Genomic DNA, 27,358 nt, shown 5'->3' with positions numbered 1-27,358 from the left:
GTTAATTATAATTATTGAGTACTTGATATATATATATATATATATATATATATATATATGGAATTATACAATGATATATTTACGAAAACATACAATTTTAATTAGTGAAACACTTATATGTTGTTATTATCTTCCATTTTCTCTTAATGTTTCATCTTACTTATAGTCATTAATTGGATAACTCTGCAATATTAAGTTTAATTCGCCCTTAATGTGTTTCAAATTTACCCAATCTTTCACTTTTGTTAACAACTCTTATTTCTTCTATCTCCATTAATAAGAATTAGAATATGTACCAAAAAAAATATCCATCGAGTAACGGTTAACCGTTTTCTGGATCAATCTGATTCATCACTTAGATCAGTAGTTCCTTTTCATGATAAAAGAGGAATACAATGATAAAATGAATATTTTTATATTTATTTACTGGTTTGTTTGTGTTAATTGACATGTAAATCCTTACAAAAGAGGAAACTGTATTTAAAATACTATCCATTAATTCCACAAAGTGAGGTCGTCCTGCACTCGTATCGCAAGGAAAAATCATTCGACAATTTAATAGTGAATCAAGAAATTAACAAACTAAATATATAAATTGTTGGAATATTATTTAAAGTTAAATTTAGTAATCAATAAAATATTTACATATCATATTCGTATTAATTGTTATTTTTACGAAACATAACATTGACTGCATAATCTATACACTACATAAAAATTTTAGCTTCCTTAAATTATACTAAAAGAAATAAGGACATAAAAATAGCAGTAGCGGTCAAGAAATATGAATGTACTTTATGAAATAGATGCCCTTTTGCTCCCCTGCTAGTACTCCTAATAGATTAGAGCAAGTAGCTCCCTATGCATATGTACAGGACTGCAAAAGCCAATTGGCAGCATCCATCCAATGCTCACAAATTTGCCTCATCAATCAATGCACATGCCATGGGTTTAAAACTATGCTGGAACGAAGAAAAATATCAAAATGATCCATCTAATTCTGCATTCACATAGTGGCATGTGTCTAATTTTAAATAAATTACATTTATTTTAAGAAATAAAATCCATGCCATGCTTTGAATAAAGAACTTGACAAAATGAACATAAAGAACATATTGATTCCATATGTTTTAATGTATCATTCTCATATTATTTTTAATTTTTTTTCTCACTATATATTTCATGGGGCACTTGTGCAAACACCCCCAACAGATTTTTAGTGTAAACTGTAAAGACTAAAGAGTCATAATGGAATAAGATGATAACATTATAAAAAATATATTTAATGTAGTGTAGTACTTTTACACATGGAATGGAACCAATGTGTTTTATATCAAGTACAATCATATCCAGGGGCAAAACATAAAGTTCGATACTTCATTAATCACTTAACCAAAATCCAACACCCCACCACCATCTCTTGAGGAATTATACTACCAGCCAAAGATACATAAGAAGAGTGGGGCTTGGTCAAGAAAACATAAACTCTTCCTTGCACGCTCAATTCCAGCAACAATTCAAAACTCATCAACTCAGCAACAAACAGCATCACTACAGGCAGTGAGACCATATATGACCTATACCAACAACACACACACCCCACATTATATAGTCCCAACTTCAATAAGTAAATTGTATCAAGCTTTGAAAAAATAGAAAAATTCAGAAAAACAATAAAGCAAATAATTCGCGAGAAATAGTAGAGCAAATTACATAAAGCAATTAATTTTGCTGCCAAAGTTTTAGGGTTTTCAGAACCCATATAATTATAAAACATACACCAACAGAGAACCCTAACAACCGGTACAGAAACACTCAGCTCTCTCTCTCTCTCCTTCTTCTCCCAAAACTCTAAGTCGCGCGGCCACCACCTCATTCTCCCTAATCGCGCCGCCACCTCCTCCACTCTTCCATTCAGCGCCGCCACCACTTCCTCTCTTCCCATCACCACCGAGCCACAACCACCAAATCAACTATCACCGCATCAACCCACACCATCGAAGGGTCCTTATTGTTTTCAGGTTATTTAGGTGCCATTGACGTCCAGCAATTCTGCAAATGTAAAAGACTTTGTTTAGCATTAATTAATTTAGCTATTAAAAAACAGAACTTAAGACCTAATGGTGACCAGTACATCATTTCATCCAAGCTAATCTAAAATTGAACTTTTCTCCATCTTAGATTAATCATTATCTAAAATATAAAGAAAGGCATAGCAACTTTTTTTTTGGTGCTTCGGAAGAACATAACAACTAATTAAATTTGGAAAAGAAACAAAAAACATTGGGCCATTTTCACTATGTAGTTAGGATAGGATTAGGAAACCCAGGGAAGTTGAATGAGAAACTAATACCTACAAAGGAAATAAACTGTTTTATTAAAAACTGAGAATATGAAAAACTTTTATTTAAACTTCCTAACTTACTGAAGAATCCTTCCATAATTACCAATATTTCTAAACCATATGACCATATCCCCTCTCAATACTAAATTCTCAAATTGTACCTAATCAACATACCATAGAACTAATTCCTCTAACTGCCTCCTTTCCCTCTATCCTTAAATATTCTAATATATAAAAATGCTTCAAATTTGAATAGCTTATGTTTAGCTACTCCTCTTGAATCATTTTGTTTCAGTCCTCAAAAAATTGCATCAATCGATTCACTATGACCATATGAACCTAGCTAGCATGTGATTCATGAATGTGTTATCCACAAAACCACCAAACTGAATTAAACTTTTAGCTACCCTTGCTCGCTAGAATGAAATCAACTTAATCACAAGCAGAACAATAGTAACAGTTTCATAGACAATGCTGCTACGATTTGCAAGTGATAGATGCTATACATGGAACAGTTAAGCCTGGTAGTTATATCAGATCAAAATAGTATAGCTTCAAATCTAGGCAACGTATGAAAAATAAATGCAAGGGAAGTTTGAAGACAAATGAAGCGGAAAAAATAGTTATACATCACCTTAGTTGTAGGAATCAAAACATTTCTCGGAACAGGCAATCCAGTGGAGGTTGTATATTCCTGTGCAACTAAGAGTTTGGCCTGTGTAAAGCGTGTTCCTTCTACAAATAGAGCCAACCAAAATGAAAGCGGGAAATCACTCAGCCGTTGGAGGCGCATGACTGCAGAAAGAGTAATGAAACACTTAAATTCCAGAATACAAACTAAAAGCTTATTCAGGGGTTCCTAGTCATTTCATATATATTGCTGCATATGTTAGAAGAAAATAATATGGCAAGCAAAAGCAAGTATCTTTATCATATAAAAGGGTATAGCTTGTAATTATAATTTAGAAACTCGTACCTTTAATGTGCTTTCATCCTTAGCCTAACTTTTCTCCAAAAAGAGATACTCAGAAACCAAATTAACCAGCCAATGACCTGCATACATAGAATTTAGCACAAATATCAATATTGAGAGAAATAACCGGCGTAACATACTTCTAATGCTTTACTAATTATAATTACATGCCAAAGTTATGCCTGTGATCAGAAAACAAAAAGTAATCTTCAAGGCAGGTAAATTGCACATAGAAAGTGAAACATTAAAAAAAGAATTAAATGTTATTATTTCCAAGGACTAAATCAAAATACTATATAGCGCGGGGTACACTTTTGGCGATATATTCTTAATCATAGAATAAAAAAAACATCCAATCTTTTCATTTCAAAAGTAAAAGCCAAAACAAAGCATGTATCGGAAGAAATTTCGATGATTTCTTCATCACAGCTAGAGTACTGCCAAGGAAACCTGAACGCTGTTGGATAATGTTAAATAAACTGTCAACAGTTGAAGGACAAATCAAATAAAAAAATGTCAAATCAAAGATTAGCATCCATGTTCCATCCATGTGTTATGGCTATAATCAACCAACTATGTAAATGATTAGCATTGAAAAGGAAACATGTAATATTTGGTCTCACTTTTCTGTCTATAATAACAATAAAGAAGAGAAATGTGTGATCAGAACATGATTCAAGCTAAGAAAGTATAAAAAACTCTAATCATGACTAATACCTCTTAAAAAAGAGGGCGTTATAAGCAATTAAATAATGCTTCCAAAGGGGTAATACCAGGAATATGGACCAACAATATAGAATCATTAAAAGACATCAGTATCAGTATAACTCACAACTTCATATGCAATATCAATTGAGGATGAGGATGGGAAAACAACAAAACAATGGGAGTATTTATAGAGAATGAAAAGGGAAAAGCTCATTACTCTATAGTCTATAACCAATAGGAGATAATTAAAATATTAATAGGGTAACAGGTAACTATTTGTATGATCAATGGAGTATGTCATCTTATTGGAAATGTGAACACTTGAACAAAAGAAGCTAACCTGTTTTTACACAATTGTTGTGAACACTTGAATAAAACATTATGTGAGCTCTGAAGGTTTTAATATCAAATATCAAATTCTCTAATATTATAAAATTAAAATAGCTTCATGCCTTTCAGCAATTGGCTTTCAAGAACATGTGAAGAATAAGGAAAAACACAGCCATGAAGGGAGAGTAAACCAGACCATTTTATATACAACTAACTAAAACACGAGTGTGATACCAAAAGCACAATAATACAAAATGTCCAAAACAAAAATTAAAAACTTTTGCAAACAATGAAGGTTTTAAGATCTTCAACAGATTCTCCATTATAATATTATAAAAAATAGCCCAAGACAAATTATGAATAATCCAATCTCATATTTATTGACTTCAAAGTCCTTCCACCAATGATTCAACCACCATTCAAAATAATAAATAGTTCTCGTAATAGGATAAAGATTGAAGTTGGACCATCATCACAATCACGATTATAAACAAAGCCAAACATTTAATCAAGTACCAAACTGATATTCAGACCTCTTCGCATTTAGGATCTGAAAACTACTTAAAATGAATGAGATACATGAAATTTAAAGAAAATTAATCATGTAAACTTACAAAAGTTAAAATAAGCTTTCAAATTGTGATATAATCAAATGAATTAGCTGCAAAATTACCTTCCTGCACAATTACCATTGCCCCTTCTGCATAGTTTTATTAGTTGCTCCAGCAGAACCTTGATTTACAAAAGTAGAGCTCCAGAATACACATATCTGAGAAAAAGAGAAAAGAAATCAGGCAAGGCAACAAATGGCAAGACAAAATATTTTGCAGAACAGTTGATAACACACAAATCCTGAATCTTTTGTTACTCCTGATTGAATTAATAGTGCTGATCATCTAAAGAGTTCATAACACACAAATAAAAGGGTTAAATAGCAGAGCTAACCGGAAGGGGAGGTAAAGTGTGAATGAGAACTAAGGGGATATTTATAGCCAAATCTATCTGAAGAAACAAAATAATAGAAGAGTCTCTGTAAAGCCTTCCACCTATAACCCTCCATCTACATCTACATACCTAATCCCAACTTCTGCTCAGAATAGAAATGATAGATGCATAAAAAATGAAAGAATCGAAGATAACAATGGGATGGAATTAGGAGGAAACGTATGAGAAGTGCTAAACCAAGTACCAAATCCCCTAAAAAAAATGCACATCTAATCAACTATATCAGATAAAAAATACATAAAAAGGACGAAATTAGGAGAAAACGTATGAGAAGGGTTAAGATACAGTGGGTTGAAGTACAAAAAAGAATTGTTACAAAGGCTTACCCACGTAATAGTAGACAGGGAGATGTGATGGCCATCACCGGAGAATCCGTGGGAGCACACCGAGGGTCGTGGAAAGTAAGTCTTTTGCGCTGAGTGACGTCGGTAACCGCTGGAAACGGGGGAAATCGGTGACATTGATATAGAGGAAGCGAAAAATCGGGGAAAAAGGACGGAAGGGCGGCGGCGGCGGTACGATCTGGAAAGAAAGGGAGCGATGGCGGTGGTGCTCAATTTAGGTTGTGTTGAAGGTGGCGGCACAATTCTGACGGTGAAGAGGTGGTCGGTGGTGGTGGGTTTGAGGGGGAAGAGAGGAGCTGGTGCGGTGGTGATGGGAAAAGAGGAGGTGGTGGCAGCGCTGAATGGAGCCGAGTGGAGGTGGTCGGTGGTGGTGGGTTCGAGGGGAAGAGAGAAGGTGATGGGAAAAGAGGAGGCGGCGTGAAGAGTGCAGAAGGAAGGACTGCAAATTGGGGTTCGTCATCGTAGGGGAGTCACAGTGAAAAAGGGAGAACGACGTCGTTTCCCAAAGTTCCAACTGAAAAAAAAAAATAACTTGTTAAAGTTGCAGACACGTGGCGAGCAGCGATTGGAGGTTTTGAAGGAATAGTGAAATTGAAACTTACAAATAAGAAGTAGTAGATTTTCGTTCTTATTCAATATAACTATTTCCTAAAACAATTTTTCTTTTATATACTTAATTTTTTCAAGGAAATTTTTAGAGGTTTGGAAGGGCCAAGGCCCCCCTCTGCCCTCAAGTAGTTCTGCCCCTGGAGATAGCAATGGGGAAATAATGGCTTCAGCTTCTTTGTATCCTATGGTGTTGTCTCCCACTATTGGGGAAGCTCTCTCACTAAGATGGGCTTTTTTCAAAAGGAAAAAAGATGGGCTTTTGGAGTTGGCATCTCAGCTGGGTTAAGGAGGGTTCAGTTCGAAACTGACTTTCTTCCTCTCTTCCATCTTGGAAGAAGGTTTTAGGAAGTTCTTATTTATTTTTTGTTATTTAGGATTGTTTCCATTTTACTGGTTTGTTTGACTTTGTTCATCTTTCTTTTGTGTGTCGTGAGGGTAATTCAGCAGCTGATTTCCTTCGTGCGGAATGCTTCCATCGTTTCGAATGTTGTTTGGGTCGAGGAAGGTCCACCGGGTTCATTTCCTTTGTTTCACAGTGACGTTGTGGCTTCTTTGCCAACTATAATTTAATGGAATTATGTTTCGTTCAAAAAAAAATCACATCCATTACTTTTTTATATTTTAATTGACTCGTTTAGTATGTTATATAATATAAAGTCGGATAGCATTGTGTCTGATTGTATTAGGCCCGAAATGGTAAGGCATGATAAAAGTTTAATATTCTACAACGTTGGTGATACCCTGTCTAACTTATCATATCGTTTAAGTTGATACAATCATTTTTTTTTGTGTGGCGGTGATGATGGTTGTGGCGGTAGAGATGGTGGCGGTGGTAGCGATAGTGGACGGTTGTAGTGTTGGGATAGTGGCGTCGAAAAGGCTAGTGGTGGTCCATTCCAGGAAGCAGAAGTTTTGTCTTGCATTGCCTTTTGGCTTCAGCTTCCTCCACAGTCTGAGCGGCTTTCTTATCAAAAATAGGATTGCACATCGGGCATAACATCACCTCAGAATATAATTTCTTGCAACGCTGTAAAAAGTCGAGCAGACCCTCGTCTAAGCGGGGGTACACTGTTTTCTTAGCAGTTTCCACATCCTCTTCCACAGTTGGATACTCCATACCTGCTTCAGATACTTTGACCTTCTCCGTGCCCGGAGTCGGTCCCACAGCTTCGATCTCATCATCATCAGTTGCAAGTTGATTCAAATCAGACAATTCAACCATCATAATCCCAACTGACTCGACATAATTAGCATTCCCAATATGCATTGGGTCAAAGTCAATCTTCATCGCAGCCTTGTCCTTTTCCTCGAATTTCAATCGCCCTTCCTTGATAGCAGTTTGCACCAAATCCCTGAAACGCACACAATTGTTAGTCCAATGACTAAACACATTATGAAATTTACAAAACTTCTTCCCCTTCCTCGGATCGAAAGGTATATCCTTCTGATCTGGAGGGGTTTTGATTTGACCATCCTTCAACAGAATGTCAAAAATCAAGTCACACTTAGTTATGTCGAAGTTATAAAATTTTACAGGGAATTTGCTGACATTTTTATTCGACTCAGCCGTTTTCGACTCATAAGGTTTCAACATTTTACAAACATATGGAGGTCCTGACACTAACTCGGCTACATCTACCTCATGTTGTTCGATCTCTTCACAACTATCCTGATAGGAAGCGTAATCGATTTCATATTCACTGCTTTCAACAAATGCTACCTTACCCTTCTTTGGGACTTTATTGAACTTTTCCTTTTCGAGCCTCAAATTCTCTATCTGCCTAACCCTATCAGCCAACTGAGCCATGTCCCTAAGATGCTGAGTATCGATCTTCTTACGGATCGAATAGTCTAAACCACCAGCTGCCATTTCGACAAGCTCGTGCTCTGGGACTTGTGTAAAACATTGCGACTTCAATTGCGTAAACCTGTTTAGGTAGTCATCTGTAGACTCTTTAAACTTTCTTTTCACGCTAGCCAGTTCTTTCAGACTTACCTTCGACTCACCCCTAAAGAACTGCTCATGAAAAACTCTCTCTAACTGAACCCAATTATGGATTGAATTAGGCAACAAAGTAGTGAACCAAGTGAAGGCATTCATAGTCAAAGAACTAGGGAAATATTTCATTTTTAAGTTCTCATTACTTGCAAAGTCACCTGCCTCTATTTGGTATCTAGCAACATGTGCGACCGTGGATTCTCTTGTATCCCCCGAAAACTTAGTGAATTTTGGGACCTTCCACCCTCGAGGTAACTCGGTCTGGAGGATGAAATCGGAGAAAGCTGAGGCAAAGTGGGGTCGATTCGCATAACCCACATTGAACCCATGCTGGTTCAACAATTGCTCGACTATGCCAGCTATATTCTGATGCCCCCCCAATATTATTTTGTCTAATTCTTTCGACTACCCTATCCGCGTTTACATTTCGATTCACTAGGACAGGATTTTCGATGTTCTGTGGCACTAGGGCGCCAACATAGTCAGGCGGATTTCGACCCCTATCCACGGCTGCTATTCCAACATTATTTGCTGGTACGGTTCATTTATTTTGACAGCATTATTTGCCACCACATTTTCGGGATTAGCCAATTCGTTTTGAGGGACTCTGAATGCATCCGCAATTCGACCCATTTGCCTTGTCAACTGTTGGTAAGATTCATTAGTATTCTGAATCAAAGGGTTAAATACAGTTCCTATTTGTTGGGCCAACATATTCACCATGTCATGATTACTATCATCCATTTGTTGCCTCAACACATTGACAGACGTGTTGGTCAAAGGGTTCCCTAAAGGATTAACACTAATCCCTGCCATCCCTTGGGGATAAACATTGTTTCGGCCTCCCACATTTGAGGCCGAATCCTGAAATGGATTCCTAGGAGACCCGACTGACATCAAGTTCTTAGAATAAGGCGGGGAATGTCCCCACCCTAGCCATCATCCAAGGAGGCATGCCAAATGGAGGGTTTGCCGGAATGTTCATCGGTGGGGGTCGAGATGCCCCCATTGCCACTTGCGACACCACTGGAGTTGTCGGAGAGGGCATTGTAACCGCTTGCGATGCCACATGCACCGCTGTTTCGGCCACCGTGGTTGTTGTCGCCTGTGCAGTTCCCGAGTCTATGGCGTTCCCCTCATCATTTACCCCATTGTTGGAGTTTCCAACCTCGTTCCTTGGGGGTCAATTCGCTGACGGCCCCGAATTCCCGAGGGGGGGGGGGGAATTACCATTCCTTGATGTACTCTTCGCCATACTCACTAATCTTCCACTCCCCAAACGCATAAAAGTGGGTTAGACAAGTTGTATGACACAAAACCACACCAATTATTTTCACAAGGATGTCCCACTAGGCGTGCCAATTTATTTACAGCAAATATTGGTAAAACAAATAGAAAATCCAAAGAGTAATCTAGGGACTGGATTTGAATCCTCTTAGGTTCTTTAGTGAAAATGTTTGTTATGATCAAAATGTAAATTGTAAATATTTTGTAAAAAGTAATAACATATCATAAAAAGTCAATGAGATTAAAAGAACGAATATAGAAACTTCACTTATATAATAATTGGACCTAAAAATATAAGAGTTTCACAAGATTCATACTCTTTTCCTCTGAATTCACTTGTAGTCATAGCGTTCGACTGTAAGCTTTTTGAGTATATTCGAGTAAGTAAATTTGTGAACCCCTATTTCGATGAAGAACTTGCTATTTATAAGGCTAGAACATAACAATCCTCCAACGGTCTAATGATAATATGGTTACAAGTGTCTTTTGAGGATTTCCTCGTCCTACACGTGTATCCCATGCGCCATGTAATTAATAACCGACCTGGTAACTAACTTCTGAACCATGCCGGACAATCCTTTTTAAAAAATAAATTCCCTTTTCGACATGTGCCATTATCCATCCAACACTTAGAAAATTTAATCCAATATAATTACTATCTTTGACCTAACCTTCACATTAGTCGAAATTTTCACCATCATGTAGTTAACAATAATTAAAAGTGAAATTGTAATATGCATTTTCAATTTTTATAACGTTTGATGAAGATCACAAGTTATAGAGACTTAGAGAAATGGTAAAAAATAAAATATAAGTAATAAATGTGATATATGATTATGATATGAATATAAAAAAAAAGAGATAGAGAGAAAAATAAAGGTGTATGAAAAGTGTCGTTATTGTTAGTGGTTCAAGACCGTTTTTAGATATCAAACAATGTAGACATCTATCAAACACCTATTTTTTCTCTTTATTTTTTTTTATCATATATCACATATATTATTTCTCTCTCTCCTCTTCTTTCCCATTACAATTAGTTGGATGTTTTATTTGGTGTGTGTTAATTTGTTTTGAACTCAAGATAGATCTACGTTTTTTCTTTGATAGGAAAATGTTAGTGGTTAGTTATTAGTAAGTTAGAAAATTCCTTCAAATTTTAAGGTAGATCTACGTTAAAATTAATATGGTAAACTTTTATTTTACCGGGTCAAGTTTTACGTGATAAATTTTAGCTTTCTTATTAATACATAAAGATATATGAAATAACGTTTACGTTTCTAAAAACAATATCAAACAAAACATACTCTAATTTACACAAATTTTAGCCCCTCCAGACATTTATGTCTAGTTCTGCCACTGCTAGCGAGAGTTTTTTCCATTCACAAGACTCAAATCTGAGAGTCAGAAACCTTAGTTCAGGGGAATCAAACATGTACTACTTGAACCAACCACCTAACTTATATATAAACATTTGATTGCATATAAACAAATAAATAGAGTGCGGAAATCAGAGGATGAAAAGGAAAGGAATTTTAAAGAGCAAAGGGGGATGGAGAAACATACAAAGGCACAAAATAACCGGACTAACGAAAAGAAGAAAAAGAAGAGGAGGAGAAACATTTATAAGTCTTACACCGCATTTTCAACCAACATGTTTCCATTCACAAAGAAAACATATTTTGCAATTTAGACAAGCGTACTTTTAGAGTTTTAGTCCCCATTTTATTTTTTTACTGAAAAGAAAAATAGAAAATAAGTAAACCAAACACACTCTAAGAATCAATTTCATGTAAAAAAAAGTTTAAATACTCTGGAGGTCCCTGAAATTGTATGACGTATGAAAATAAGTCCCTGCAAAATATTTTTCTGATTCGGGATCCCTGAAATTTTTTTAATCTAAATAAGTCCTTACACGTGTTTTCAGCCTATGTGTCACAAATTTTACCCTGTCATCGTGTCCACGTTGCTTTTTATATTTATTTTTATTTCCAGGTGACTTTTATAATTTTCAAGTCATATATATATTTTCCTTAAAATTTTCTATTTTTCACATTAACATTATTAATACTAATAACCCTAAATGTATCACTAACTTAATTTTAATCATTAACTTAATTATCACCAAACTAATTATTGCCCGTACTTCAGTTTTAGAGACACATGCTACAATGTTCAAACCTAGAACCTTGCTACAATGTTCAAACATAGGCTACAATCTTCTCCATCTTCACACTATTATTCCAAAACATGCTCACACTAGAGCATCCAGAACCTTGTTCCCTCTCCGTCACCCTCTGCCTTCCGTGGAAGCCACCGCCATCACCTTCTTCTTCCATGGTCGTGCATCCCTTGCTGTTGAGAAGCACCCACAGCCGTCCATGCGACCAGCCACTACCGGAGGTCCTTCTTTCGTTTTCGGTGAACACGAGGCAGCAACCATCGTGGTCTCTGCTCCCTGGTACCAGTGAGTACCGTCGCACCACCACCACCCCCATGGACGACGTAAAACAGAGAAGAGAGAACCCTAACCACCGCCACCTTCAACCCTCGATCTCCGGCGAATCACTCATCATTTGGAGAAACCAACACCACTATTGCACTCCCCTCATCGTCCACAACAAAACCCGTCAACCAATTTTCCATTCCGCCGTGAGCCGCCACCGGAGGCTATTTTCGGCGAGTCTGCCGACCTGGAAGGTCGGGTGCAAGAAGAAGAGGAAGAAGGTGGGGTGTAGGAAGAAGAGGAAGGAGGATAGAGTTTGATAATAATATGTGAAGGTAGAGAAGGTGAAGGTTGTGAGTTTTGTGACATTGTTGTTGCTGTTTGTGAAGGTTGTGGGTTGGTTTTCATGTTGTTGTTGGTGTTCATGTTGGTTGTGGATGAAGGGAGAGAGGGGGTTGGTGATGTTGGGTTTTTGGATTGGGGGAGATACAGGGGAGAGGGAGAAACTGGATTTCTGGGCTTTTGGGGGTTGGTTTTTGGGATTTTGGTGGTTGGGGGTGATGGGGGGTGGGTTGCGATGGAGTTTTGGCTGTGGGGGTGGGGGTGGATGAATGAAGAAGATGAAGAGGTTGAAGATGATGAAGATGAAAATTAATTCATGATGAAGATGAATAAGAATTACATAATGAATAATAATTTGTTTTCTTCTGATTTATTTGTTAGGGATTATGAATTAATTGATTTAGGGTTAATTTTAAGATATATTTGTTAATTATAATTGGTTAACACATGTGTAATAAAAGAAAAATAAAAAATCCATGTGGAAATGATGATTGTGCAAAATAAGAGTCACATAAGCACATAACACGGGTAGGGCCTTATTTAGATTAAAAAAATTCCAGGGATCCCGAATCCAAAAAACATTTTTCAGGGACTTATTTTCATATGTCATACAATTTCATGGACCTCCAGAGTAATTTTTTTTTCGAATTTCCAAAATGTGCGTTTACATTTATCAAACATCAAGGCAACCATACTCAACGAAGCTGGAAACGAATCATGTCAATTATGAAAAAAAACTAGATCATGTCATATTTTACCATTTAACAATTGATTTTTATGCTTCAATTATTAAAGAAATAAAAGATATTTAATTAAGCCAATGTTTAAGGTAAAATTTGAGCATAAAAACATATCAATCCTCAAACAAGAGGAGTTATTATGGTACCAGCGGGCTAGAGGAAACAGTATCCGATTCGGTGACAGAAATACAACGTATTTTCATATGCATGTTGTTATTCGAAAACGGAGGAACAAAATACATAGACTCAAGCTGTCACATGATTCGTGGTGTACAGATGAATTGGTTTTGGCTCAAGAAGTCCAAAATAACTTTCAAAGGCTTTTTGCCAACGACCCTATGCGTCAAAATATGGGTTTTAACCACTCCAGGATTACCTCGTTGACGGATCAAGAAAAATTTGTGCTCTCATACCCAATTGAAAAGGAAGAAGTCCGCCAAGCGATAATGACAATGAAATCATTTACTGCCCCTGGTCCTGATTGGTTCCAACTGTTCTTTTATAAGAAGTTTTGGGAGGTGATCGGTGAGGATGTTTGGAGAACGGTCCGTACAACCTTTGAAGGTGGTGTGGTAGACCCAAAGCTTCTTGAAACTCTTGTGGTGCTAATTCCTAAAGTAGATTGTCCAACTATAGCTAAGGACATGCGCCCCATCAGTCTCTGCAATGTGTTGTATAAGATCATCACGAAAGTCATTGTCAACTGTGTTCGTCCTATGATGAATAAATTGATTGGTCCAATGCAGAGTAGTTTCCTCCCGGGTCGAGGAACTATGGATAATGCTTTCCTAACTCAGGAGATTGTGCATCATATGAACTCTTCGGTTGCCCGCAAGGGGACTCTAGCCTTTAACATAGATCTTGAGAAGGCCTATGACACCGTGTCTTGGGATTTCCTAGAAGAAACCTTACTTTTGTTTGGTTTTCCGAGGAAATTGGTGGACTTGATGATGTGTTGCGTTACTGGTTCAAATCTTTCTATTCTTTGGAATGGCACGCGACTTTCTCCCTTCCATCCTGGTCGTGGGCTTCACCAAGGCGACCCTCTCTCACCTTACTTATTTGTCATGTGTATGGAGATGTTGTCCGTTCGAATTCATGAACTCGTTGACATGGGGACTTGGAAACCTATCAAAATCTCTCCTCAGGGTCCCCCAATATCTCATTTATTTTTTGCGGATGATGTTTTACTCTTCTACCAAGCTAGTCCAGCACAGGTACAAATGGTGGCAGAAAATTTACAAACCTTCTGTTGTCATTCAGGGTTGAAGATCAACATCAACAAATCAAAGGCTATTGCTTTAAAAGGTGTTCGTCATAACGTGAGAGAGGATATCCGCAGTATTGCTCCTATCCCGTTTATTCATGATCTTGGCAAATATTTGGGTTTTCCGATGAGTGGAAGGAGAGCAACCAAGAGCACTTTCAACTATTGGTTGGACAATGTTGCCAGGAAATAATCTTCCTGGAAGACTAACCTTTTGAATTTTACAGGAAAATTTTGCTTGACCAAAGCGGTCATATCTGCCTTGCCTACGTACACAATGCAGGTATTCTGGCTGCCTCGTAGCATCATCAACAGTATAAATCAATCCATGAGGAAATTCATTTGGTCGAAGGTGAATGGCAATCCTGCGTGGCACCATGTTTCTTGGCACACCATCACGCGTAGCAAAGCTCATGGCGAGCTAGGTGTGAAGGACATGGCGTGGCACAACACAGCGCTCCTCGGCAAAGCAGTGTGGCAACTGCAGATGAATTCCAATAAACTTTGGTCTCAGGTGTTGTCCCATAAGTATCTTCAAGGAGGCTCAATTATGCAAGGCTACAGTACCCCAAAACGCTTCACCAGTTTGGAAGGGGATCATGAGGGCTCGCGATAGTTTAAGAGAGGGTTTAAAATTTAAGATGGGCAGTGGGTTAACTTCTGTTTGGTACCACGACTGGACGGGTACAGGAAAGATTGCTGAACAGTTGGATTTTGTCCACATCTCAGATGCAAATCTCATACTGAGAGACTTGGTGAACAATGATGAGTGGTGCTTTCATCGTTTATTAACAATTCTGCCCATGGAGGTGAAAATTTACTTTGGAAATGTCAATCCTCATTTAGAGCCCAACTCAATAGACACCTGGTATTGGGATGGGAGTAGGTCGGGTGCTTACTCGGTGAATGATGGATAGGCATGGTTGTATGATCATCACAGAAACGAGGATGAAGAGGTTCATTGGAGATGGCTTTGGAAGCTTCCAGTTCCGGAAAAGGTGCGCATGTTTGATTTGGCAATGACTCCATGCAGCCCTGCCTACAAATGCTAATCGATTTAGGTGTCACATGGCAATTTCTGCGGCGTGTTCCAGGTGCTCTTTGCCGTTGGAAGACATGCTTCACACCTTGAGGGGCTGCCCTCACTCGCGAGTGCTTTGGAGAAGGTTGGGGGCTCTCCGCTGGCGAGGTTTTTGGACCCAGAATGCGACTGAATGGATAATTCGTCAGTCCCGTGGCTACCATCCTGTCAAATTCCTTGCAGGGTTGTGAAACATTTGGAGGTGGCGCTGTAACATGTGTCTAGATATTCAGCCATGGACAGTGGAGGTGGCCTGGCGGAAGTTATGTCACGATCATGATGATTTCAATCACTTTCTCCTCTCTAATGGATCTGACGAAGTCAGGGAACGTTTACATAGTGGATGGCAACCACCGACCCAGGATTTTCTCAAATTAAATGTGGATGGAAGCTATACAGAGGATGGAAATCGAATGGGAGCTGGTGGAGTGCTCAGGGATACCAAGGGAAATTGGGTGCACGGTTTCATGACTCATGACACCGGAGGGAACTCTTTTATTGCAGATGCTATAGCACTCAGGAATGGCTTAGCTTTTGCTTGGAACAAGGGTGTGAGGAAACTGCTCTGTGAAACTGACTGCCAGGAGCTTACACAAGCTCTTACAGATACAACCCGAGTGATGTGTCATGACCATTCCATGGTGTTGTACGAAATTAAGGAGTTGATCGAGAGGCAATGGCAGGTCTTGGTGAGCTGGGTTCCGCGGGAGGCTAATGTAGTGGCTGATTGACTTGCAAAATAAGGCTTACATAGTCGTGTTCAGGAACTTGCTGTTGTTGATACTCCAAGTTATGATTTGCAAGTCTTTCTTCTTAAGGATGCTTTAGGAGTGTAGTTGTTTTATTGCTTTTGTAATCTTCCGATGTATCAAAAAAAAGAAGGGAAAATTTGACAATATCAATTTTTTTTCTTTACAATTGAGAGAATCTAATTCGAACAAAGTGAGGTCTTTTTTTGAGAGCGTAACACAATTTTTTCACATGCACCACCAAAATTAGCTTTTAAAAACTTAATTTTAAAAAGTAATTAAATTGTCAACATAGATTGGCACAACTGTCTTTAGGTTTCAGGTTTAGCTCTCACCTCCCAAAGGTCGAGGGCTTGAATCCCCTAGGGTCAGTAAAATCCCAGTTGGTGGGCAACCCTCCTCGGGAGATTCCCCGCGCTCCTTTTAGGAGTGGGCCTCTACTGGCCTCCCCAGCATGCCATTGGCGTCCTGCCCAATAGTCTGGAGGTGCTTTTTCTCCGTTCTCCCATTTTTTGTAAAAAAATAATAATTAAATTCCTGAGAAATATTTTCCAAAAGAACCTTAAAAAAAAATTCCGAAAGAAACAAACCGGCGTTCCACCCATTTGAGCTGATGGTCTTGTCACCCACCCCACAATTGAGTCCTAACATTGGTGGTAACGATAATTCGATAATCACCTTATAATATTTCTTTAACACATAGTTTGGTTATTCCACCCAATGAATTATAAATATATGGTTCTCTCGCTTAGGCTAACTTTGACACTGATGATGGTAACATCTTCCTGGGCAAACATGAATTCTTGAAAAGCATTTATATGTTTCCTTCCTTATCCCAAAATGCCAACCAAACAGGTAATTAAATTACTTCTATGTGTTCTATTAGTGCCTTCTTCCTAGCTATGCTTGACATATGGGTTTCCCCATGTTATCATTTGTAGGTAGTTTACCGCAGAGATAGGGCAGTGCTATTGAGGGTGTATGTTGAGAAGCCTAGGAAGAAGAAACCGCCACCAATTCAACATCAACATCATCATCATCACCATTATCATATCCATCACACAGTGAGAAAAGAGGAGATTCATGGCTCTGGTAGTAAGGGATCATATGATAGAAGATCAGGGTTGCTTAAGTACTCGCGTCTCTTGCGCGAATCTGCAAGAGGAGCATCATCCACACCCTTACCCTCTAAGGGGTCTACAACCAAGAATCTCCAACCTCCAACATTGGTACCATTGGTATTGTAGATAATTTGTTGTTTATGATCTTCTATAATTTATGAAGAGCTGTATAGCTTATATGTGGATACTTGTTTGCACCATATATTAACATTCAATTCGAAATAAAACTTGAAGGAACTTTTCTTATAAATTGTGACGAAAGTTTATTAGTATTACGCTCACCTGATATTCAAATACTTACATTGATTATAATAACATTTTTTTAATGTAATAGGCTTGGGGTTTTCTACCAGTTACCTAACCAGTGCCTCAATATATATTATATTGCACCACAAGATCAGTGTTTATGTAATGCAGTGTTTTTAATTTTCATGCTATGCTTTGGCAGATGGCCCCTTTCAAGAAGAAGCAACCAAAGTATGCTGAAAGGCCTGCTTGCTTTGGCGATTGGAAACTACTAATTCCAAGCTGCTTAAGACAAATGTTAAGTGCCCCGAAAAAGGGGCAAAAGAAGAAAAAGATGCATGGAGGATTTTCAGGAAATCTAATGAAAAAATTACAGGTATTTTAATGCTAATTTTCACAATGATCTCCTGTTATAACTCATAAGTCTTAGCATGCCCCTCTCTTGCATGTATTTTATGTTCAGGTGAGGAGAGGAAAAAGTTTCATTCCGAATGTGTTCTCTACGACACGCAAGCGTGCTTAAGGTTGAATGTTCAATTTTTGGTGGCTATTCACCTTTGACAAGGTGTAATATCTCGCTGTCATTTTAGTTCATGTCTAATTTATTTACAAGTCCCTTCATACTGCTTAAGGAGCAGTACCATTTCTGGATTGTGATAGCTATGAAATTTCAGCGGTGCACAAAGGTTCTCTATACTTATTTCTAATTAAAAAATACATACACTATTTCTAATTTTTTAAATAATAGTGTTTTAGTTCTTAATTTGATTAAAGTGAAGAAGGCACACAAATAAGACGGTCAAATTAATTCTTAACAACCGACTAGCAAGATTTTTATTTTTTTGGTTACAAAGGAAAGAATAAACAGCAAAGAAATGGCAAAATAATGCAATAATCCTAGAAGGGAATCCTCCAAACACGCCGAGGAGAGCTTTCACAGGTGGCTTCACGGGCAAGGCAAGCCAACTTGCAGCTCTCTTTCTTTTTTTTGTCTTGACCAAGGTATCCCCACAACCGACAGCCGTAAGACTAATCTCTCGCCCCACGGTCAGCGCACTAAGCGGTATGGGGCTGACCAAGGAGTTTTTTCTATTCGTAAGAGTTGGGATTCGAACCCCCAACCACTTGCTTAAAGGATGAAGCACTGAACCACTATATCAACTCACTTAGTTGATATGCTACTATAGATATATTCTTCATTTCTACAAGAATTTTTTTATTTAAATGCTTGTCTAGAGATAAATTGAATAAAGTTTAGATTTAACTGTTGTTTTATACTCTAAAAAAATGTACCAAAATTTCTCCTAGTTTTTTCGAACTAATTAAATCTCTATTTTTTAAATTTAGCAATTTCAGCATCTGTCGATTGTTATATCTTTATGTACTGAGAATCCTAAAATATTCATTTTTATTCAAATATTTCAAAGGTTAATAATGGATTGAGGATATAATATAAATTGAAAGTCGAAAAGTCTAAAATTTAACAAAAGTATAATAAATCAGACCCGCTCTAAATTTTAGCCAAGAAATAGCCAACCCAGCTTGATCGAAGTCCGCTGGTAGGTTAAACAGGTTTATTCACCTAAATTAAATTCAAAAATTGAATGAATAAAATAAAATAAGTTAAATAAATAAAAAAACTCAACCCAACCCAACTCAACTAACCGCCGCCGGTTAAGTGAGCCAACCCACTTATAACCCAAATAATTGGGAATTAATTTTCTTTTACAACACAGCCCACCTGTGAGCCAGGTTTACTCACGAGCTGGAAACCTATATTAACAGCTACTCACAAGCTAACGAGATCTCTGTTGTCTAGTGTACTCCCAGAGAGCAATAGCGCCACTGACATGAACATTGAGAGATCTAACAACCCCAAGTTGAGGAATTTCAATGCAAGCATCCAAAATATGAATTATATCCACAGGTATACCTTCTTTCTCTCGGCCGAGAACAAGGACCTGAGTAAACAATCAAATAACATTTTTAGAATAAGAAATGTCAGAACTCAGAAATCTGTGGCATAAAATTGGAGCTAACATAAGCATATCAATGACTGATGACAAAAAGCAGCTAACAGGTTAAATATGTTTCTGCCAAGCATCATTTCAGAAGGCCATTCAATGGAACCATAAGATACAAATAAGCGAATTCAGACAATTGGTTTAACCGTGATCTGGTGACTAATTCACCGGTAATTTAGCAGTTAAATTTCATCGTTCTCAATTCTGGTAAATATTTTCTATTTAGAATCTCTTAACAGTTAATGAAAATGCACTATTCTATATAAAGAAGTCAGAAAAATTTTAGGGAAGAAAATTCAAGAGGGAGTAAACCCACTGTAAAAGTCAAAACAAGAGGGTAGGAGGATATTTGACTATTGCTGATTTACTAATGATTTGATGACCCCAATGTTACCACAATATTCAAAACTGGAAGGTCGGAATTCTATTGAGAACTTACCATTTTTTGTGGAAAGACATACTGATCAAGGGCTACACTGTTTGCAGTTTGTTCCAAACCCAAGATGGAATATCCTTCTCTCTTCTTTTTCTGTAAGTACGCCTTTATGCTATCTACCGGGAGTTCTATTATAGGAACCCACTTTTCAGCTGTCACACTGTAAACAATAATTTTGAGAAAGATTGACCAAATTATAGTGCAATGAATTAAAAAACTTTCTAAAACATACATCATGAATTCTTCCTCTTGTAACCAAAAAAAAAAAAAATACATCATGAAAAATGTTGCTACCTTGAAGGGCTCTACATTTTATTAATAATATTTATTCAAACTCTACTACATATTTTTCTTTTATAGAAAAGTTATTACACAGGAAGTTTCAACAAAGATGAAATTAGTTTATCTACAATTAATAGGGAAAGAGGAGCATAAGCATTGCACCTAATTGCGTGACTCTAGACAGTGAGATACTAATTCTGTAGTAAAAAAGGTGTACTCAGGTTACGAATAGTCATATCCAACAAAAAGGCACAGAGTATGGATAACTATTGCATGCTATCTTAAAGATGAGTTATACTTATGTCTTTGAGAAATTTTAATAAAAGGCAGAATCTTGTGCATAGAACTCAGATTCCTGACACATCTTTGAATAACATGTATTTATAATTATAATCCTTTATTGGCAAGCCTCATATCTACAACTCCGTCTTTTCCAATCAAGAAACTTCTTTACTATGGAACAGCCACCGGACCAGAATCTTGTCACTTGGATTCTTCAGCCATATAGGAAGTTTTTATTGATGAAGAAAGAATTGAAAACATGTTAAATGAGTGAATGATAATGGGCACATGAAAAGGAAAGAAGTCTAACTGAGTTAACAGATGAGTTTGTGGTTGACCGTTGCTCCCTCAGAGTTAAGAGTGACTTCCTTTGCCAAATAATTTCAATTCATTATATATGTCAATATGTTAAATGAGTGAATGATAATGGGGACATGGAAAGGCCAGAAGTCTAACTGAGTTAACAGATGAGTTTGTGGTTGACCGTTGCTCCATCAGAGTTAAAAGTGGCTTCCTTTGCCAAATAATTTCAATTCATTATATGTCAATATGTCCTTTATAGCAGTATAAAACATGAGAAATATAAAGTATGCTCATTAGTTCCTATATATAAGAAGTTTCTAATCCATATTCAGACATCCCTGTTCTCTAAATATTTGAGCAACCGTGCTTCCCTTTAGACAAGCAGAACCCAAGATTGTTTATTAAGGGTAAAAAGAAAATTTCTATTATCATCCAAACCTGATTAGTTGGAACTGTTTGTCACTTATGATATTTTTATCAGCAATGGCCAGCCCTGATGCTCCAAATACCTGCTTTAAACAACAATTGGAGTGAAGAAAAGAAGACAACAATATGTATAGAGATTGAGAAGGGGAGCAGAATGAGAAACTTACCTCACATGAACGTGCCAAACCAGCAAGATTGGGTATGCGGTCAAGCAGTGATGCTACAAGGATACAATTCTGTCGACTTGCCTTTTGTTGATCTAGAGATGATCTTTTTGACTGCAATAATTGATCCAGCAGGAGATCATCCCTTTCTATCTCTGTCATGTTGATGTTCAAATTAAAATATAGTATATGCAAAACTATGAAGCACATATAGAATATGGACCCCAGATATCAGGTACAACAAAACATGATCATAATAAGAAAACAAAACAAACTAAAAGTGCCAGATTGTCCGTTCCCTTTATTAGTTGCTGAACAAATTTAGAACATACCAGCCATTTTTCTGTAAGTTTCATCATTGCTATAAAGGAAACCTGCCTCATTGTCCCCCTTGTTATGTTTGGCTAAAGTAACCTTTTTCTGGAAATCTGAAGACATATCTTTGAGCACAATTCCTTCAGTGTCACCAGATACATTTTTCATGCAATTTGTATCCCCATAGGACTTTAAAGTCTCATTTCTGAGAGTCACCACATCCTTTGCCATTGAACACCGTAGATCTTCTCTAACATCCTGTAATGATGGAAGAGAAAATCTCATAAGATGAAACAGAAAATATAGCATTTCTATTTTAAAAAGGGAAGCATGACCAAGTACTCACATTTAAAAATTTGAGAACTTGCTCCATGAGAGATGTTGGAACACATTCAAAATTATCCTCCTTTACACAAAAAACAAAAAGAGAGAATAAACAGATTTATCATCTATAAAAGCCGAAATATATTATAAACTCATTACATGTTAGATTCGAAATTTTGGCATGTCAATTTTGTCCAGTTTGTACATATATGTCTCAGGGGATGAGTAATTCTAGGCTAGCATTAGGAAACTTAATAGAAATCAGGTAAATATTATATGCAAATAAAAGTAATGATACAATGGTGCAACCTCAGTTTAGCTAAGAAAGTGAAGATGTTAAAACAGCGAAGCAATTGCAGTTCAGTGACAGTTTCTGTACGCAGACAGATAAAAGATAAGCGTGTGGCAAGGGATTTCGTTTACCATCCCAACTATAGCATGTGTCCAACTGATCAAAATAAAAATATAAACTGCCTCATTTTGCGATTTAGATTTCTTTTCCAGAAACAGTAGCATAAGCATGATTATCCAATTATAAACTAACACACAGGCCCGCACCTCGACTCGATTGACGAAAATTCCAGCAGGTGTGACAGAGCTATTTGGGTTGTAAGCATCAAGATATCCTTCCATTGACGCGCGTAAGCTGATAAATAGACAATATTAAATTAATGAGTATAATTCCTAAAAAATTCGTTATGACAGCTTTTCTCAGCTGAACTTTCTTCCAATAACAAGAAATTGAATAAATATTTTTACTTGAGTAGGAAAGGAGACTGCGAATACTAATGAAAAAGATTATGATATTAGAGATAAAGTGTTGTTTACACTCAGGAAAGTCTAGTTAAGTCTCTTGTAATAATATAGCACAGCTTATATAGCTGCAGGTCTAGCTTACTAGAGAAGCTTCTTCCTAAGCTCTATATATATGAGAATCTGGTACTTAACAGAATTAGAATAACAATAACAGAAATACAGTTACAGATTCTGATAGAACCCAGAAAATATGAATGTGTTATTGATGAAGAACCCTAATTCCCAATTGAGAATTAGGGGAAAGATACAAGGAAGGATACCAAACACCTTCCCTAACCTAAGAGAGAACCACTTCTCTCTCTAGAACCCAATTCCCAAATGAATAACAAGATATCCCTAATGTTCACTCACTTCTTATTTATAGGCAACATGCCTTATAACTGTCTAACTAACTTTCTATAACTGTCTAACTAAGATACAAGGAAGGATACCAAACACCTTCCCTAACCTAAGAGAGAACCACTTCTCTCTCTAGAACCCAATTCCCAAATGAATAACAAGATATCCCTAATGTTCACTCACTTCGTATTTATAGGCAACATGCCTTATAACTGTCTAACTAACTTTCTATAACTGTCTAACTATCTAACAACTAACAATTCCTAACTAACCCTGCATTCCTATCAGATTCTCTCTCTAACTCTCTCTTCCTGGTTCCTCTTATCTCTATTATTATATTTCATGACATAAAATTCAAAGCACTAACACCTATTTGTACTAATAATTAAGTCAAGTACTAGTATAGTACTATTATTACAAGCCCAACCTCAATTAAACAATAAGACTCATAAGGCTAATTAAGTAAGGAATCAATTAGGAAACATATTGAAGTTAGGAGAAACTTTTTTGATAGTATCACCATCACCAATTAGAGGACCGATAGATTCAATCATGGTTGTCAAACTTGCGAGTCAACTTGTAGACTCTGGTAGACTCAACGAGTTTGCGAGTCTGCCTAGCAAAATTGAGTTGACTCGCTGGTAAACTCGTTTTCTATGTGGCTTGAGCAAACTCAGATGGAATCGGTAGAATCGCGAGTCTACCTCCGAGTTTGCGAGTCGGGCGAAATTTTAATCTAACATGAATCCCAAATTTAAACGAGGCACTGTAGGAGTTTTGGGTTACCAAACCTAGTTTTCACGATATCTCCTCATTCCTTCCTGATTCGTGACCTGAGAGATGGAGCTGGGCCACCTCCTGGAATGTCGTCGCCGCCTGGACCTGCTTCGCCACCACTGCTTTGTCCTACTTGCCTCTTGAAGTAAGTATCAACTTCCAATATTCTTCTTGCTTCTTCTAGTTGTTCTTCTTCCTGCTTTATTTGTTCTTCTCTTCCTGGCTTCATCCTCCTTGATTACTCAAGTCTCCTTCTTATTGATTATGAATTATCCACTCTTGTTTTTAATTGAGCTCTCTTAATTTCTCTAGTATCTAATAACTTATGGTTTGGTACTTTGCTTATTTATGTACTTTGTTGAACTTCGCTTTATTATGAAGTTGGATGTTGAATTATTTGGTTATTGCCTCTTTGATGGTCCTAGTAGGTTATCTTTCATGACATGTTTTTTAAGTATTTTTCCATTTTTTGTAGACAAACCCAAAACGAGTCTACTTAGACTCGCGTGTCTCTGACAACCTTGGATTCAATAATATTCTAAAGATCTTTTATAGAAATTTTAAGATATACTGAAGATATTCTCATAATAAAGTTGTTTATGTTGTATTTAGGTACGGGGACCAGATTTTGAGCAACATCAAACCTTCTTATTTGTGTCGCTACTCGCTATGTACATCCTCATAACATGATGCGCAAATAAGAAGAAAACAAGATAGTGAAGCTTATGAAATTGTGGTTGACAATCAAGAAGCCATTCAAATTGCTTGTGATTCTTTATTTCATGAAAGAACAATGGATGATCAGGCTAATTGTTCTACCATATGTGAAAAAATTAACAGAGGTTTCTTGTCACGGGATACATGCAACTAGATAACAACTTACCGACATCTTCACAAAAGCATTCAACAAGAATTACATAAATTATATCTGCAACACGGGCGTAATTCGAGGGTTGGAGGGGGGTAGTTGGAGAAGAGCTACAAGGTTTATGTGAGCACATTAGGTTATTTGTACTATTCGGCTGGGCCTGTCTTTCGTGTTTTGGTCTTTTCCTTTCAGTATAAATATAGTAACAGGGGAGACGGATATTTATATCATAAATTATGATAATTAAGCTTTTGATTCCGATTCATATTCTACTTTTGATTCTCTAACAAAGTGGACAACTAAGCTTACAAAAATACAATATAATAGAAGAGCATACCAAACAATGATAAGCACTATTGCTACTTTACAGATGCCATAAATTTGGAATTCTACATGCATCCACTACAGAAGACAACTATTTATGATAAAATATATATATAACAAGAACAAAAATAAAAGCAATACCGTGCACAATCAGAATTCCTTGCAAGGTATAATTTCAAATCAACAAGGCACCTCTTCTCCAAAGGTAGTATCTCTGAAGATCCATCATTCAACAATGGAAACAGTTTATGTAGAATTTGATAAACTAGTAACTGCAAAAACAGTCAAGCATATCATGGCCCATACGTGAGACTGAAAAAGTAGAGAGAAATATCAACAACGTAAATGATAACCTGTGTAAAACCACGTAAGCTGTGATGATGTGATGTTAACAATGGAACTAAAGGAGGAAACAATTCATCCAAATGCCTCGGTTGAACATCTTTAGATGAATGGAGAATGACGTTAGCTGCAATGAATACGTATGAAGATAGAGCCTGCATTTTAAGCCTAAGAAATTAGATCTTTTAAGCAAGAAGCATACAGCAGAATGTTCGTTCTAACTTCTAAAAGCGTATAATATAACCTGTAATTTTTAAATCCTATTTTATGTTTAAAAATGTAATAGTACAATTTGTCAAGTCATCAAACATATTAACCTAAGAGAAGATCATAAACCAAAGAAGTCTATTTTATGCCAAAGTGATAAAGAACATGTAACTGCAAGTCCACTCTAATATATAATTTCAGCATTGGGAAATATGGGAGTCAGATTATTCATAGGAGATAGTTTGATTCTTTGTTATTGTTCATGTAAATGTCAATATATTTATTGTTTCTTATATATAATGTCAACAGACTGAAATAGAGCATTGAATGCTCTTAATTGGCAGTTATGGTTTTGTCTGTATATAACTATGTTGTTTCCTGTTTGTGCTTAGTTTATTTTAGGTAGTTTCTTATTTTCATTTATTCTTCTTAATTCTTTCTTTAGTCAAGGATTTCCATCTTTGACTTTAATCAATCACATTATGTAATTCCCTCTATAAAAAGAGTCCCTGTACAGTTTTTTTGTATCAATAACATGACCAAATATTTCAACTTATAATATTGAGGATGTTCAATACTCTCTCACTCAATAACCCACAAACTTCTGTTGAGGATGCTGCCTCTAACCTTCTCCTTCATGTCTTTGAAATTTGTTCAGTTTATAATTGGATGTTATTCAACTTAATTTCCCTTAGCCATCTCTTAATACTTTATAAGTTCCAATGCAGATTCCCTTGTTTTACAGGAATACAGGATGAGCCAGAATGCAGGACAATTGGCATAAAAAATGAATAATTTACTACCTCTAATCAACTCCTACAATTTGTGCCACAGTTCGATCACGACATCATCTTCATGAATACCTAGGTCATCCAAGTTTGCGAGGCCAAGTTTTGAAAACTTAAAACTATTAAAATTTAGGTTAGCTGTTGGGCGAATAAAGTGATGGGCCAAGGAGATCACCTCCATATTGGGCAAAGAGCACGAGTGATTTGGACATCATCCACATTCACCACAAAACCTTAAGGTCATGGGCAGCGAGTGGGTCATTTCACTTATATACCGATCAACCCTTGTTTTTCCATCCAATGTGGGGCTTCTTTATTCACACTTGTACTCCAACAAAAACCTTTAGTTTCAACATATAATTGTGCCCCTACTCTCTAGTCCACATTATCCCCTATAATTTCAACAAGGATCAGGTTTACATGGTAATTTTCTTGACAATGCCCAACGTAATCACAATTATGCTACTGAAATTTAATAGGAAAGGAAACACGTAAGAGATGTTATGAAGTTTATGCTTCAATTGTGACATTATTGTCTGTTTTACAAGCTAAATTTAAATACAGTCTGATGTGTATCAATTAACAACAAATAAAACAGTAAACCAAAATTTTCATGGCATAGAAAACAATATTTACCTGCTGTCTCATGTTATAATCCCGCAATATAGGGACCAATTGTTCTTTGACCTGTGAATTTGACATTATGAGAAATGGAATAGAGATGATTTCAACATAGACAGGTGACAAATTACA

General features: G+C 36.8%; 2 protein-coding genes and 1 long non-coding RNA gene across 4 annotated transcripts in view; 1 reads left to right on the top strand and 2 right to left on the bottom strand.

The window, feature by feature from the left end:
* Nucleotides 1-1,573: 1,573 nt before the first annotated feature.
* LOC130716243 (uncharacterized) lies at nucleotides 1,574-6,172 on the bottom strand. The gene is made up of 5 exons (XR_009011902.1): nucleotides 5,687-6,172; nucleotides 5,029-5,124; nucleotides 3,321-3,397; nucleotides 2,979-3,139; nucleotides 1,574-2,052 (listed from the first exon to the last, which is right to left on the bottom strand). It is a non-coding gene; the product is annotated as an uncharacterized LOC130716243 (long non-coding RNA).
* A 10,760-nt stretch (nucleotides 6,173-16,932) lies between these two features.
* Nucleotides 16,933-18,324, top strand: LOC130714497 (uncharacterized). Of its 2 annotated transcripts, none has more exons than XM_057564396.1 (4): nucleotides 16,933-17,076; nucleotides 17,163-17,450; nucleotides 17,791-17,964; nucleotides 18,052-18,324. In XM_057564396.1, the coding sequence occupies exons 1-4, from the start codon at nucleotides 17,062-17,064 to the stop codon at nucleotides 18,109-18,111; spliced, it is 537 nt and encodes a 178-aa protein (XP_057420379.1). In that variant the 5' UTR covers nucleotides 16,933-17,061; the 3' UTR covers nucleotides 18,112-18,324. The 2 variants fall into 2 exon arrangements, with proteins under 2 accessions (XP_057420379.1, XP_057420378.1); XM_057564395.1 differs by having other exon boundaries at nucleotides 17,163-17,459.
* Nucleotides 18,325-19,067: 743 nt separating this feature from the next.
* LOC130710528 (uncharacterized) overlaps nucleotides 19,068-27,358 on the bottom strand; it is a 29,464-nt gene continuing 21,173 nt past the window's right edge. The window contains exons 26-35 of the mRNA XM_057559834.1: nucleotides 27,242-27,292; nucleotides 25,622-25,765; nucleotides 25,410-25,540; nucleotides 22,703-22,790; nucleotides 22,167-22,226; nucleotides 21,838-22,078; nucleotides 21,509-21,660; nucleotides 21,354-21,424; nucleotides 20,052-20,208; nucleotides 19,068-19,549 (exon numbers count right to left, since the gene is read on the bottom strand). Of these exons, the coding sequence (XP_057415817.1) occupies nucleotides 19,385-19,549; nucleotides 20,052-20,208; nucleotides 21,354-21,424; nucleotides 21,509-21,660; nucleotides 21,838-22,078; nucleotides 22,167-22,226; nucleotides 22,703-22,790; nucleotides 25,410-25,540; nucleotides 25,622-25,765; nucleotides 27,242-27,292 (1,260 nt within the window). The 3' untranslated portion in view covers nucleotides 19,068-19,384. The remainder of the gene's footprint in view (nucleotides 19,550-20,051; nucleotides 20,209-21,353; nucleotides 21,425-21,508; nucleotides 21,661-21,837; nucleotides 22,079-22,166; nucleotides 22,227-22,702; nucleotides 22,791-25,409; nucleotides 25,541-25,621; nucleotides 25,766-27,241; nucleotides 27,293-27,358) is intronic.

This window comes from Lotus japonicus, chromosome 4, assembly GCF_012489685.1.
Source record: "Lotus japonicus ecotype B-129 chromosome 4, LjGifu_v1.2".
In the NCBI taxonomy this organism is placed as follows: Eukaryota; Viridiplantae; Streptophyta; class Magnoliopsida; order Fabales; family Fabaceae; genus Lotus; species Lotus japonicus.
The sequence above is the reverse complement of the archived record's forward strand: the minus strand, read 5'-3'. Positions and strand labels throughout refer to the sequence as shown.